This window comes from Dama dama, chromosome 8, assembly GCF_033118175.1.
Source record: "Dama dama isolate Ldn47 chromosome 8, ASM3311817v1, whole genome shotgun sequence".
NCBI lineage: Eukaryota > Metazoa > Chordata > Mammalia > Artiodactyla > Cervidae > Dama > Dama dama.
Genome location: NC_083688.1, coordinates 5,742,144 through 5,754,988, shown reverse-complemented (window position 1 = coordinate 5,754,988; position 12,845 = coordinate 5,742,144). Strand labels below are relative to the sequence as shown.

The 12,845-nt window shown below is 45.1% G+C and overlaps 1 protein-coding gene across 6 annotated transcripts in view; it reads right to left on the bottom strand.

The window, feature by feature from the left end:
* The window catches only part of ZBTB40 (zinc finger and BTB domain containing 40), a 73,014-nt gene that overhangs the window by 28,423 nt on the left and 31,746 nt on the right, over positions 1 to 12,845 (bottom strand). For all 6 annotated transcript variants that reach the window (XM_061148129.1, XM_061148132.1, XM_061148133.1 and 3 more), the window contains 2 exons: positions 8,326 to 9,089; positions 7,735 to 7,868 (listed from right to left, as the gene is read on the bottom strand). In XM_061148129.1, coding sequence (XP_061004112.1) covers positions 7,735 to 7,868; positions 8,326 to 9,016 — 825 coding nt within the window. In that variant the 5' untranslated portion in view covers positions 9,017 to 9,089. The remainder of the gene's footprint in view (positions 1 to 7,734; positions 7,869 to 8,325; positions 9,090 to 12,845) is intronic.

The following is a 12,845-nucleotide window of genomic DNA, read 5'->3' as shown; positions in this document are numbered from 1 at the left end:
TCCAAAAGTAAACAGAGATAAAATACACAATCCACACTAAGATTTTACTGGAATAAGTAAGTTTCATGAATAAAAGATAAATCGTTGTCTCTATTTTAAAAATAATAAATAAGATAAAGATACTAGTTGAAAGCCTAATTCTCTTTGCTCTCATTTATTCAGACTTTCTGGCTTTCAGCAGTTGGCCTACAGTCTCTTTAGAACGCCTCTTCTTTGACAGCAGTAGGGACCTGCGGCAGGCAGCCTCTTGAAATGGCTCCTAGTATGCCTGCCTCCAGGTTTTCACGCCCTTGGGCTGAGCCTCGTGACTCGCTTCTAAGGAAAAGAATACGGGACAGGTGTTGGGCCGGCACGTGTGAGGCTGGGTCACTGTGGCTGCCGTCTCGTCCCTGTGTGGACTCTCTCGGCATCTTCGCTCTGGGGGTGCAAGCTGCCATGCTGGGAGGTGCCCAACAGAGAGGCCCTCGTGGCAAGGAACTCAGTCGCTGGCCAACAGGCAAGTGAGTGAGCTTAGGAAGAGACGTCCCCAGGTGAGCCTAGGTGTGTGTGCAGCCCAGGCCGACACCCTGAGTGCAGCGCTGTAAGGGACCCTGAGCCAGGGACTCAGCTGAGCTGTGCCTGGACTTCTGACCCCCAGAAACCGTGAGGGCATAGATGCGTGTTCTTTAAAGCTGCTAAAGTTTAAGAGAAATCTGTTCAACGTAGAAGCATGGGAATAGGTATCTCCTAAAGACCCATGATTGCTCATACCCTTAGTTTTAAACCTGCTTCTTCCTCTTTATTTTCCATTTCCTCCTCTGCCCATCTTGTGCACCTTGCTGGTAACAGCCTGCAGCTATCTCATTGAATCCTAGGCCACTATTCGTTCGCCTGAAGCTCTCCGGATATCCCAGGTCTGCCCCTCTCAGCATTCAATTTGTCTGCATTATCATGTGAGCCGGCGGGGTGGGGAAGCTTCCATCAAGGGTGGCATCTGATGTGCTGCTCATTATCCTCACCGCCGTCTCCTCCTCTGCCGAACTGCTCAGCAGTGAAATTAAAACATTTGTTAACTTCATTGCTCAGCAGTGACACCAGGGTGGCCATCTGGGAAGAGAAGCGGGGCTGGGCTGATAGAAGGGCCCGGAGCGAGCAGTCAGCTGGCTGGACGGCCCTGCTCCCTGCTCTCTCTTCCAGAACCTACTGTGGACCTGCATCGGAGCCAGCGCAGTTACCTGTTAACTCCATCAGCCCCCTAGGCTGCCTGGGGCTCCACAGCGGAGTAAGCCCTTTTCTGGAAATAGGGAATCTGCCTAAACAGAAGGGTGTCACATATTGCAACAGGCTGGAACTCACTGATTGCTATCACGGAACAGAACTCCAGGAAAATGAACCAAAACAGACTTTTATTCTTCAACCAGACATTTAGAACCCCTTTGATTCTTAGAGTTAAAAGTACTTCAATAAATTCATACCAATTCATGGTCACACAAGTACTCAAAGTACTTTTATCTATGAGTGAAATATGGGTCAATATATTTAAAGACGGAACAGTTTTCTTTCCCTGTTGTCTGTGAAAAAAATGACTCAATCTTTCCCTTACACTCATATCTTTTAATGGCATTTACTTATTTTCCCAACTGTCTGCCTACTGCCTTTGGACTGTCTGGTTACACCACACTCTTGTTTGCTCATGCCTTCCCTGAATGCTGAGGGCCAGACCAGGGCAATAACGAGACAGACCATGACAGCTCAGCACCACCCCAGACGCTGTGCAATACGTGCCATCTACTTCACTCCTCCCGTCAGATCCTGCAGGCGTTACTGCGACTATTTAAAGGAGCGTCAGAGAGGTGAAGTCACTTGCCCACGGTTGCGTGGCTGGTGAGCAGAACACCAGCATGAAACACCGGCTCACTCCATGGACCTGGCACGCCTCCTTCGCCCAATTTCATCTTCCAGACTTCGAGTGTGACCAAATCCACTTCACTGGATTTTATTGGACTTATTAGAATCAACATCAGATGGAACACTGGGTAGCCTCCAGACAATCTATACCATTCCTCCTGGTCTCAATGATTAGTGCGGAGACCGGTATACAATAGGTGCTTAATAAATGTTTAACTAAATGAAATTCCCTTCCCATAAGACCACCAGTCCTTTGAGCTGTAGCTGCATATCTTAGACTTGATAATTAGAAGAGATTCAAGAAAACACCATAAGTTTCTCTCTCCTAGATCTGTAGAGTGAATCCTACCCCTTCACTTCTCAAGAAAGTTATTACCCTACTTTGTCAGTGAACACAGTCCACAAAACACAGACCTGCACTTAACAAACCCTTGAAGTCATGACACAGTTGAAAACATCAGATTCACATAAGAGCCTTCAATGTTATTTGCCTTTGAAACAAAGATGAAGGAAAAAAGGATGCTACCAGGCCTGTGGTTTGCGAAGTCCTCCTAGAACTTTAGGTGAAAAGTAGATCAAACAGCAGGAAATCAATAGTAGAAAGAGATATCTCCTTATTCTAGTCAAAGACTCACTTTGCTATATACACAATGAATTAAAAAGCAGGGCCATGGCTAAGAATAAACAAAGTAGACAATTAAAAGTTTTAGCATAAAGGCTGAAAAAAAGTGTAAGTTTCTGGTGGTTCCAGATGGTAAAGAATCTGCCTGCATTGCAGGAGATGGAGGTTTGATCCCTTGCTCTGGAAGACCCCCTGGAGAAGGAAATGGCTGCCCACTCCAGTATTCTCGCCTGGGAAATCCCATAGACAGAGGAGCCTGGAGGGCTACAGTCCCTGGGGTCGCAAAGTCCCTGGGGTCAGACACAACTGAGCAACTAACACTTTCACACTTTTCTTTTACTCAGCTCAGCCAGAAAGCCCTTTAGGTCAGTACCTGCTTTTTCTAATGGGTCAGAGATACTATACTGAGAAAAAGACAAGCGGAAGACACGTTCCCATCCCAACACCCAAGAGATTTCTCCTTAATCAGTTTTGGCTTTGGTTTCACACAACTCAAGCCACCCAGCCTCTTCTCATGTTGCTGCAATCACTGCTCAGGCAGTGGCTTTGCCACCTTTCATCACTCATCTCAGGAAAGAAAACAGTCAGGACACTGGTCCATGTGTCCCCCCTTAACACAATCCAGGCCAGCTGCCGATCTCATATCTGATTTTTAGGAAAAAAAATAGGAAGTGACTGGTCCATCTCAATCAGAATATCACTTACAAGCCTTAATAGGCCTCAAAATTACACATCTAAGTGTAAATTATTTTTAACATTGAGCTATCTTTTTTTATATAATTTTATTAATTTATTGTTGGCTGTGTTGGCTCTTTGTTGCTGAGCGGGCTTTTCTCTAGTTGCGACGAGCAGGGGCCACTCTCCAGCTGTGGTGCGTGGGCTTCTCATTACAGCGGCTTCTCTGGTTGTGGTGGAACATGGGTGCACAGGCTTCAGGAGTTGCAGCTCCTGGGTTCTGGAGCACACACTCGGTAGCTGTGGTGCACGGGGTTACACGTTCTGCAGCATGTGGGACCTTCCCGGACCAGGGATCGAACCTGCGTCCCCCGAACTGGCAGGGAGATTCTTGACCACTGAGCCACCAGGGAAGCCCAAGCTAATTTTTTTTTTTTTTAATGTGATGATGATTAACCAAATAATAACCACCACCACCACCAAAAAAACAGTCAAAGCTATCTGGGAGCCAGAAATGTATAAACAGAACAACAACAGCAAACAAACTCTCCAAACAACCTTTACAACTGCAGCTGAAATACAGAATGATGGTCCAAGTGAACAGTTCTAAATCTAGATTTGACTCTGAAGTCTTTGGGGGATTCTGGCAGTTGTGTGACTTCTGTGCACACTTCCCAAAGAATTATCTACGTGCCAGGATTTCTTTGCTGTCAAGACATTCTATAAGGATAGGGATCCAGCCTTAGTTTTTTTTTTTACCCTAGCAACCAGCTCAATGCCTGGAACATACCAGTTGCTCAGTAAATATTTGCTGAATCAAGAGGAAAACAAAGAATAACACTTGGGAAAGTGGGTATTCAGCAACTCCTCAAAACACTGAGAGCTGTCAGCATAGATGCTGTGACATCTGCCATCACACATTAAGAATTTTGTAGGCTGTTAACTTCTCCAGCAATGCTTCTCAAAATGTAGTCTAGAGGTACCAAAAAAGCCATCCACAGGGAACTTGTTCAAGATGGAGATTCCCAAGCTCTATCAGAATGTAAGATTCAGACTCTGGAAATGTGGTCTGGAGGCGTACATTTTAACAAGATCATTTTATATACACTGAATTGTTATTCTAGAGACTGATGGCTTCGTGTGAGACACTACACCGGCAGTTCAGGAAACTACTTTCAAGGGTAATGGCACCCATTTGAAAGCATGACTTGCAAATTAAGCTTTAACATCAACAGTAAAACCATCTCGTGTCAAAGGAAGTGACCAGAGTACTAGGATATTATAAGGTATTAAGTGAAAAAGGAGTTTCAAGGCTGACTGGGTCCAAAAACACTGAGTTAATGTATCAGCAAACAACAGCAGTCATCCCCTGTTGAGCTCCTTCTATGTGCCTGGCATTTTAGTATGAGTTTTACATAAATCTTAATTAATTTCACAATGACCCTATGATGTAGGTGATAACACTCCCAAATTTTACAAATTAGGAACTTAAGACTTACAGAGATTAAGCCGATGAAGGTCACAAGGCTAGTAAATGGGGGATGTGTGTGTGCACGCTCAGTCACTCAGTCCTGTCTGACTCTTTGCAGCCCTATGGACTATGGTCCACCAGGCTCCTCTGCCCACGGAAATTTCCAGCCAAGGATACGGGAGTGGGGTGCCCTTTCCCGCTCCAGAGCTATTAAATGGTAGAGCTGAATAAATAAATGGGATATACATTCAATGGAACCCTGCTCAGCAATAAAAAGGAATGAATATGCAACGACCTGGGTGAACCTCAAAATAGTTACGCTGAATGCAAGAAGCCAGACCCAAAGGAACACAGACCGTAGGACTCCATTTATATAATACTTGAGAAGATGCACATTCATTGAGAGAAAGCAGACCAGTGTTACCTGGGGAAGGGCGGGTGGAAAGGGGCAGAATGGACGGATTGCCAAGGGATGTGAAAATATTTTGGGTGGGGGGGGATGGACATGGCCACTATCTTGATTGTGATGATGATTTCAGGTTTTGAAACTTAGCAAATGGCCATCTTTAAACATGTGCAGTCTGCTGTATGTCAATCACACCTCAAGCTGTCTAAAAGAAAGTGGGAGTGTGAGAGCAAGAGCGAGAAAGCAGCGTCCAGGCCCGTGCACAAGGCGAGGGCCCCTAACTCTCTCTTGCTGGCTCGCACCACACGTATACACACATTTTTTTGGCCCTGCCACGCAGTTTGCCGGATCCTAGCTCCCCAACCAAGGACTGAACCTGGGACCCCTGCGCTGGATGTGGAAAATCCACCAAGGAATTCCTCCTCCAACTCTATGTTTAATTTAATTTAATCTTATGTTCCTAGAGTATTTTTCCCTTTTTCTTTCTGCAGCTGAACAATTTATTATAGAATAAAACAGAATCATTTTTAAATGTAGCCACCAAGTGTTTTGTAGAGCTCTTACTCTGACCTCTAAAACCTGGAGGAAGAAATAACATAATCCTATAAAGATCACTGACAGGAGAATCACTGTGGTGTTGCAAAGTACTATTAACATTGTTGCCATCAAAGGATTAGGACAAGGAGGAAGGGGAAATGCTGAATGAACCCTTGTACAGCAAATATTTTTTGAGCACCTGTTATGTGCCAGACACTATTAGGTACCAGTGTCAGGAAAAAAAAAATGCACAAGACTCCGTTTAAGTGAGTACACAGGTGACACTAATAATCTGAGGACTGCTGGTCTAAGGAATGATAACGCTCCTCGGTAACCCAAGTGCAGAGGAGTCAGAGAGAGAAAACGAAGAGCTGTGTCTGTACGCTATCGAGGTAACAAATAGTGACAAAAATGATGGATTGCACTGTTAAGAGAACATCCAAGTGCAAAAGTATAAAACCATCATGTCCTTCTGCATAATCAGTACAAAGAGTACCAAGGATTTACAACTCGAAACCTCCCCTAAGAGAGTCATCAGGGGCCACACAGTCTTGTAAACAGTTTATCTCTCAAGAAAACAATTTATAGCCAATTGTCAGTAAACCATGGTTGAGGTAAACACTTGACCTTGAATTTGTTTTTTCAAAGAAGCAGCTTGCGGTGGGGCAGAGGGAAAGAGGCTCAAGAGGAAGGGGATATACACACACACACACACACACACACACACTCTTAGGGCCTATTTGCGTTGTTCAGCAGAAATCAACACAAAGCAATTACCCTCCAATTAAAAATTAAACAATAAAATAAAAATGCTATGAATTAGGGAACTATTTAAAGAGTAGAAGGCACGCATTGGGTGGATGAATAGTAACTGGTGATTTGGTCACTAAGTCGTTTTCGACTCTTGCGACCTCATGGACTATATAGCCTACCAGGTTCCTCTGTCCATGGGATTTTCCAGGCAAGAAGACTGGGGTGGGTAGCCATTTCCTTCTCCAGGGGATCCTCCAGATCCAGGGATCGAAGCGGGGTCTCCTGCACTGCAGGCGGATTCCTTACCAACTCAGTCAACGACAGTAACTAACGGCCACTAAACTGCCTGCAGCACCAGAGGAGGCCTCCCCACAGGACCCGCCAGTTGGATGGGCAGGTCTGCGGGGCGGTGCCCGCTCACTCTGCCAGCACCCTTCAGGATAAGCGGCGAGGCCACGAGAAAGGGGACGCGAGAGGGTCCTACAGCGGCCGTGTGGCCCTGCACCGTCAGGGGTGAGGAGCTGGGCAGTGAGGGAGCCCACTGGTGGGGACGCATCTCACTGAGACGGTGAAAAAGCAGAAAACATCAAGTAAGTGACAGAGATGGCAAGCAGCTGGCAGTTTTCCGTAGACAACACTAAACATTTACACATACGTGACACACGCGTATCATTTTTACCCCGGTGGGAGGCAATAACACAGTGCGTAACAGAAGAGCGCTAACATCAGAATGCTTAGGTTTGACCTCTTGCTCAGAGTTTAGTTTCATGACCTCTGCAACCTTGGCCAAGCTATATCACTTCTTTGAGATAGTTCTTCTCATCCATAAAACAGGGATATAAAATAATAAAATAGTACCCACTTCAATGATTTTTTTGAGGATTAAATGAGATAACTAACATATGTACCAAGCAAGTATAGCACAAGTGAAGTATTCAATAAAAGTTCCCCATTATTGTCTGAAAATAGTGACTGTATTCCTAAACACTGGATGCAATTTACTATGTAAGTTTATATTAAATCCTTTTTGTACCATGCTTTGAGTAATTATGATTATTTTGTTTTTTGTTTCTATTATTTGATCTATGATTCGGGGTTATCTGTGACTACATTCTGCCTCATTTTACCCCTGATTAGTCAGGAGGAAATGGTAACTAACCTCAGTTAAGTATCCTGCTTCAAAACAGGGGATTCACCTAGTGATCAAAATGTGTCTTTGTTTTGAAAAGTACCTTGCCTAGCACTTTTCAAGATTGTCCTTTTAGGGGGTAAATGTCCGCCCCCCCCCCCCAAAAAAAAAGCTTAAGGTTTTGAGACCCTGATACCTGATCTGCTATCCTTAGAACATGAAACCAGCAAACAAATAAAACTCATGGTACCTACCTGCTTCTGCACATCTTTAATTTCTGAACACTCTTCTAGTCTTTTTAAAACATCCTGGGTAATCAAGAGTGCATCTGAAAAGATTTTTTCATTTTCTAGAAGAAAATTCAGCTGGTAATGTTTCCCCTCATACTCTGAATGTAAAACAAAACAAAATTTAAAAAATCAGTGGCTGATTACTTGAAATGATTTTTACCAGTTTAAGCTGAGAACTTTTAGGTCATGCACTGCATTTATAAATGGTATCTAACATATCAATTATGAGCAGCAGAAAACACCATTTCTTACAGCTTCCTCCTGTGCGTCATCTTCATCCTAGTTAAGATAATGGGTAAAAATTAAAAATGGTACACGGTCATTTCAGTACAACACTGCTTCTCTGCCCTGTGGCTCACCTTCAGGCTTCCAACACCTAAAACCACAGACGTGCTGAAAGGAAGAATGCCCTCCTACGACTATTGCATAGGATCTTGGTTTCCAATCTAACAGTGGTCTTTGATAAATTTATCAATGAAACAAAAAAACTCATAAAGGTCACTGAGTCCCATAATAGAAGGATAGGTTACAAAACGACGATTAAGTGAATATTACCTTGTTCTGTGCTTGCTTCCTTTGCCTCAATAAAGGTTTGTACAACAGGGCAGGAGGGACAAACTTCAGCTGAGTGAGACACTGGGGTTTCTGTGTCCCCGTGAACCTCCTGGGCAGCGGGAGGATCCACTCTCATCTCTTGACCAGCCGTGGGGACCCCGTGCTTCACCTCCACTTTCACGGGGCCCCCTGGAGGAGTAGAGACCTCCGGGGAAGTGTGATGCTCTCCAGCACCCTCGGAGGAGAGGATTTCCATTTCGGGCTTCTCTGACTCCTTGCTGGATGGCTCTGAGGATGGTGTGGAGACATCCCTCACCACCTGACCCTGGACAGAGCAGCTTACGAGGCTGGTCAGAAGGTTTTTACAGCTGACAGCCACGTCGAACATCTGTAGGCTGTCGGCTAAGGAGATGATTTTGGAGAAGTTGTGCTTGCCCACAGGCAGCTTGCCGGTGTACATCATTTCCAGCAAGAGGGCAAACTCCTCGGGGCTCACGACGGATGCATCGATGGAGATGGTGTCTGTGCTGTCCAGCAGGGTTTTGAACAGGAGGCTGGCAGCAGCCAGGACCAGCTTGTGGGCCCTGAAGTAGATGGTCCCGACGGAGATGGTGCAGTCGCAGAACTGCTGCTCCCTGCACAGCGTGTAGAGCTGCTGCAGCAGCTGCCGGCTGTAGTTGGGGAGCTCCATCACGTCGGCTCTGTCCGAGGACTCCCCTTCCTCTCTTCCAGCAGAAACACTTGGTGAGGGTCAGCATGCAACCCTGGAGGAACCCCCAGAAATGCCACGTTAACGCTTCACAAGCACACAGGGAAACGCCTTGAATGAAATCGTAAAATGAACATGCAATTCACTGGTTCATTCAGCCAATGCTGCTCAACAGGAAGGGCTGGGTGCCCTGAATTAATCGTGATGATAACTGGCACGCGTTTAACCGCCTGGATGGGGCCCGGCTTGGCATGCCATCTGGATGATCTCATTGATCCTTCCAAGATGCTCTAACCTTCCCATTTTACAGATGAGACTGAAGCTCAAAGAGACTGAGAGAACCAGCCTAAGGAAAAATAGCCATTAAATGGCACGCCCATATCTCACTGATTTCAAAGCTTAAGTAACAACACTGCTGACTGTGTCTGCTCTCGAGTTCTCAGCCAACTGAAGGAGACAAACACACAAGAGCAGGTTTACAACACAGCCCTGACCTGCCTGCAGCGGTGGACACAGGTCATCGTCCCCACCCTGTGAGATGCACTTCACCCTCTGGTTCCTTTGCAGGGTCCTCTGCACCACTCTGGCCTCTAAAGTTTTCTTTGCTCCAAGACTGTCATCTCACATCTTATCTTCTCTCTCATCTGATTCCACACCTTTGAAACACCTAAATCCTGACAGCGTTCAGATTTATATCTCTAGCGCAGACCTTTCCTTTGAACTCCAGAAGCACACTTGCAACTACCTACTAAACATCTCCAACTGGAGGCCCGATCAGCTTCTTAAACTTAAATCCGCACTCCCCTGCCATCTTCCCCTCCACTTCACAGCAATTCTGTCCCTTCTTGTTGTTCAGATACAAAACCTGGAAATCATTCTGGACTCCTGCTTTTTCTCATGTCCCTTATCCAAGGCTTTATAAATCCTGTTGGCTCTACCTTCAAAATATATCCCGACTCCAATCACTAATCACCACCTCCCCTGGTTCTACTTTGGTCAGCCCACGCCACCATCACCTTTTATCTGGGTTACTACAACGACGTCCTATCTGGGCTCCATGCCTCCGCCCCTTCTGAGCCCTACCTCTCTCTGCCCAACTCTATTTTCAATTCAGGAGTCAGAGTCACCTTTTAGCACACAGTCAGATGCCGTCACCCTGTACAAAAGCATGCGTGGTTCCTGTCTCAGAGTAAAAGCCACATGTCAGAACTTGGCTCTGGCTGTCACTAGCTCTCGGACTCCCCTTCCGCCTTGTCCCCTCACCATGTGCTGAGAGCACCAGGCCCTCCTTGCTGATCGTGGACACACGGAGCACACTCGTGCACAGGCTTCTTCACGTGTGCGTGGCTCACTCCTGCTCCCACCAGGGCTCTGCCCAAAGGCCACATGATCCGTGAGGCCTTCCCTGACCACGTTCTTTAAAGAGCAGCCTCCTCTGCAACCTCAGAACATTCCATCCCTCCTATTCTATTTTTCATCATAGCTACTGACACATGTTTTTACCACTTACTTATTATGTACCTCCCTTCACTAGGATATAAACTCCATTAGGACAGGAGCTTTTTTTTCTCTCATTGTCTGCTGTATCCCAGTGCTTAAAATTCTGCCCAACATGAACACTGTTGGTTAGTTGTGGAATGAATACATGAATGGGAGGAAATGTAATGACAGAGATTTGTACCTAGAAGCCAGCTTGGGGGACAGGGATATTCAAGAGTCAGAGTAAGGTTTCTGAGGAGGAGCTAACAGCTCACCTGCCTTAAGAAATGAGTGAGGGGGGAAAAGGCATTCCAAGCAGGGAAGCCTGCGGGAAGCACACAGATAAGAACACATCACACAGTGGCAGGAAGGAGGTTTAGGAGCGGGGAGTATGAGGGGATCAGTGATAGTGGGACATAAAGAAGGGGACAGGGAGTGTCAGGACATGAACCTGGAGAGGCAGGCAAAGGCTCTGCCCACAGAGAGGTACACAGACCATGCTTAGGAGCTTGGATTTAGCCTAATGGCAGTGAGGAGTCAATGAAGAGTTTGAGGGACTTTAACTAGGAAAGGCACGTCGTCAGATACGCATTTTGGAATATATCATCCAAGCGACACTTGTGCAGAATTTGAAGGGGACAATGCTAGAGTCAGGCTCTATTACTGCAGAAGTTCAGAGGAAAATCATTGAGGACTCTGACCAGCAGAAGTGGGAACAAAAGGGACAGAGGTAGCCAAAACTATTTAGAAAGTGTAACTGTCATGACTTAGGGTCTGAAGAGATGTGAGGGGAGTGAGAGACAATTCCCAGGTTCCTGGTTTGGGGAGTGAGTCATCTGAAATGATCCAGATAACACGAAAGAGATAGTTTAGGGAAGGAGACATCTAGTTCTGCTTTGGGTTTGAGGATATTATGATGATAGCAAAACTATACAATCTCACTTGTATAAACTTTAAAAAAACTACGAAAAGGATGGAAAGACATTTATCAAAACAACAACGGTTGCCTTTGTCAGAAGGATTATGACTACTTTTTCACTCTACCACTATTTCCTTATTTTCCCACATTTAAAATTGACAAATAGAAATGAAAATATTTCCAAGTTCTGGTTCCCAGGTTTCTAGTCTGGCATGTAATGAGATTAAAAGTCACCATTCTACCCTGACAACAAGTGAAAAGGTAAATGGAAAAATCAACAACACTTCTCCTCTCTGTCAGAGAAGTGAAGTCATTGGGCAAAAGCACTGCCCCCAAACTTGGAGAGACAGGCAGACAATCACAGCTTCTCAGAGAGAAAGCCACCAGCAGAAGTCCATGGAAGTGGCACCAGAACAGGAAAACTAAGCTTAAGGTGACAAACCGATAGAGGCTCAGGGTGGACCAGTCTGAGGGTGAAAAGCCCCAGAGGGATGGCGTCATGATTTTGTGAGTTTTAACTCCAAGAGTTCTACTGAGTTCTAACAGCATATCCTGGAGAAAAATTCCCTTCTGTTCTGGCAGGAGGAAGGAGAAAGTAACCATTTTAAAATATGAAAAAGCATTCTGTTCTTCTCAACAAGGTCTAGAATCAGAAGAAACTATTTTACCAGAGTCTAACCTACTTGGAGGAAGGGAAATACCCAGTTTCAACGTCAGCCCATTCTAGTCATCCTGTACCATTTACGGGTGGGGCAGGGGGCCGGGAAAAGCACTGGTGAGGTTCACAGTCCGGGGGCACAGGCTTGCCAAGAGGCTGAGACCTTCTGTCTATAGGACACACTTCCTCCTCCTCACACCTTACCACCTCAGTGTTCTAAACATACCAATTAAAAACAGATTGTCAGAGTGGGTCAAAAGACAAGACCCATCTCTTACGTTGCCTATAAGAAACCCACTTAAAGATGCATATCGATTATAGTGAAAGCTTTCTACCTAAGAACAGTTGCAAGGCAGGGATGTCTCATTTCACCATCACTTTTCAATATCATTCTGGAGAAAGTAACGGTATACATATTGGAAGGAAGGCACAAAACAGTCTGTTCACAGATGATATGACTGTCTGTGGTGAGATGATATATAGAAAATCTGAAGGAACTGATAAAAAAGTTAATACTAATAATAGCAAGATCGCAGGATACAAGGTAAATAAATATAAAAGTTAATTACTTTCTTATCAGCAATGACTAAGTGGAATTTGAAGCTAAAACATTCCCATTTTTAAGTTGTACCCCAAAAAGCAAAATTTGAAAAGTGAAATACTTAAGAATAAGTCTAACAAAATATATATAACATGTATATGAGAAAAACTACAAAACTCTGAGGAAAGATATCAAAGAAAAACTGAGTAAATGG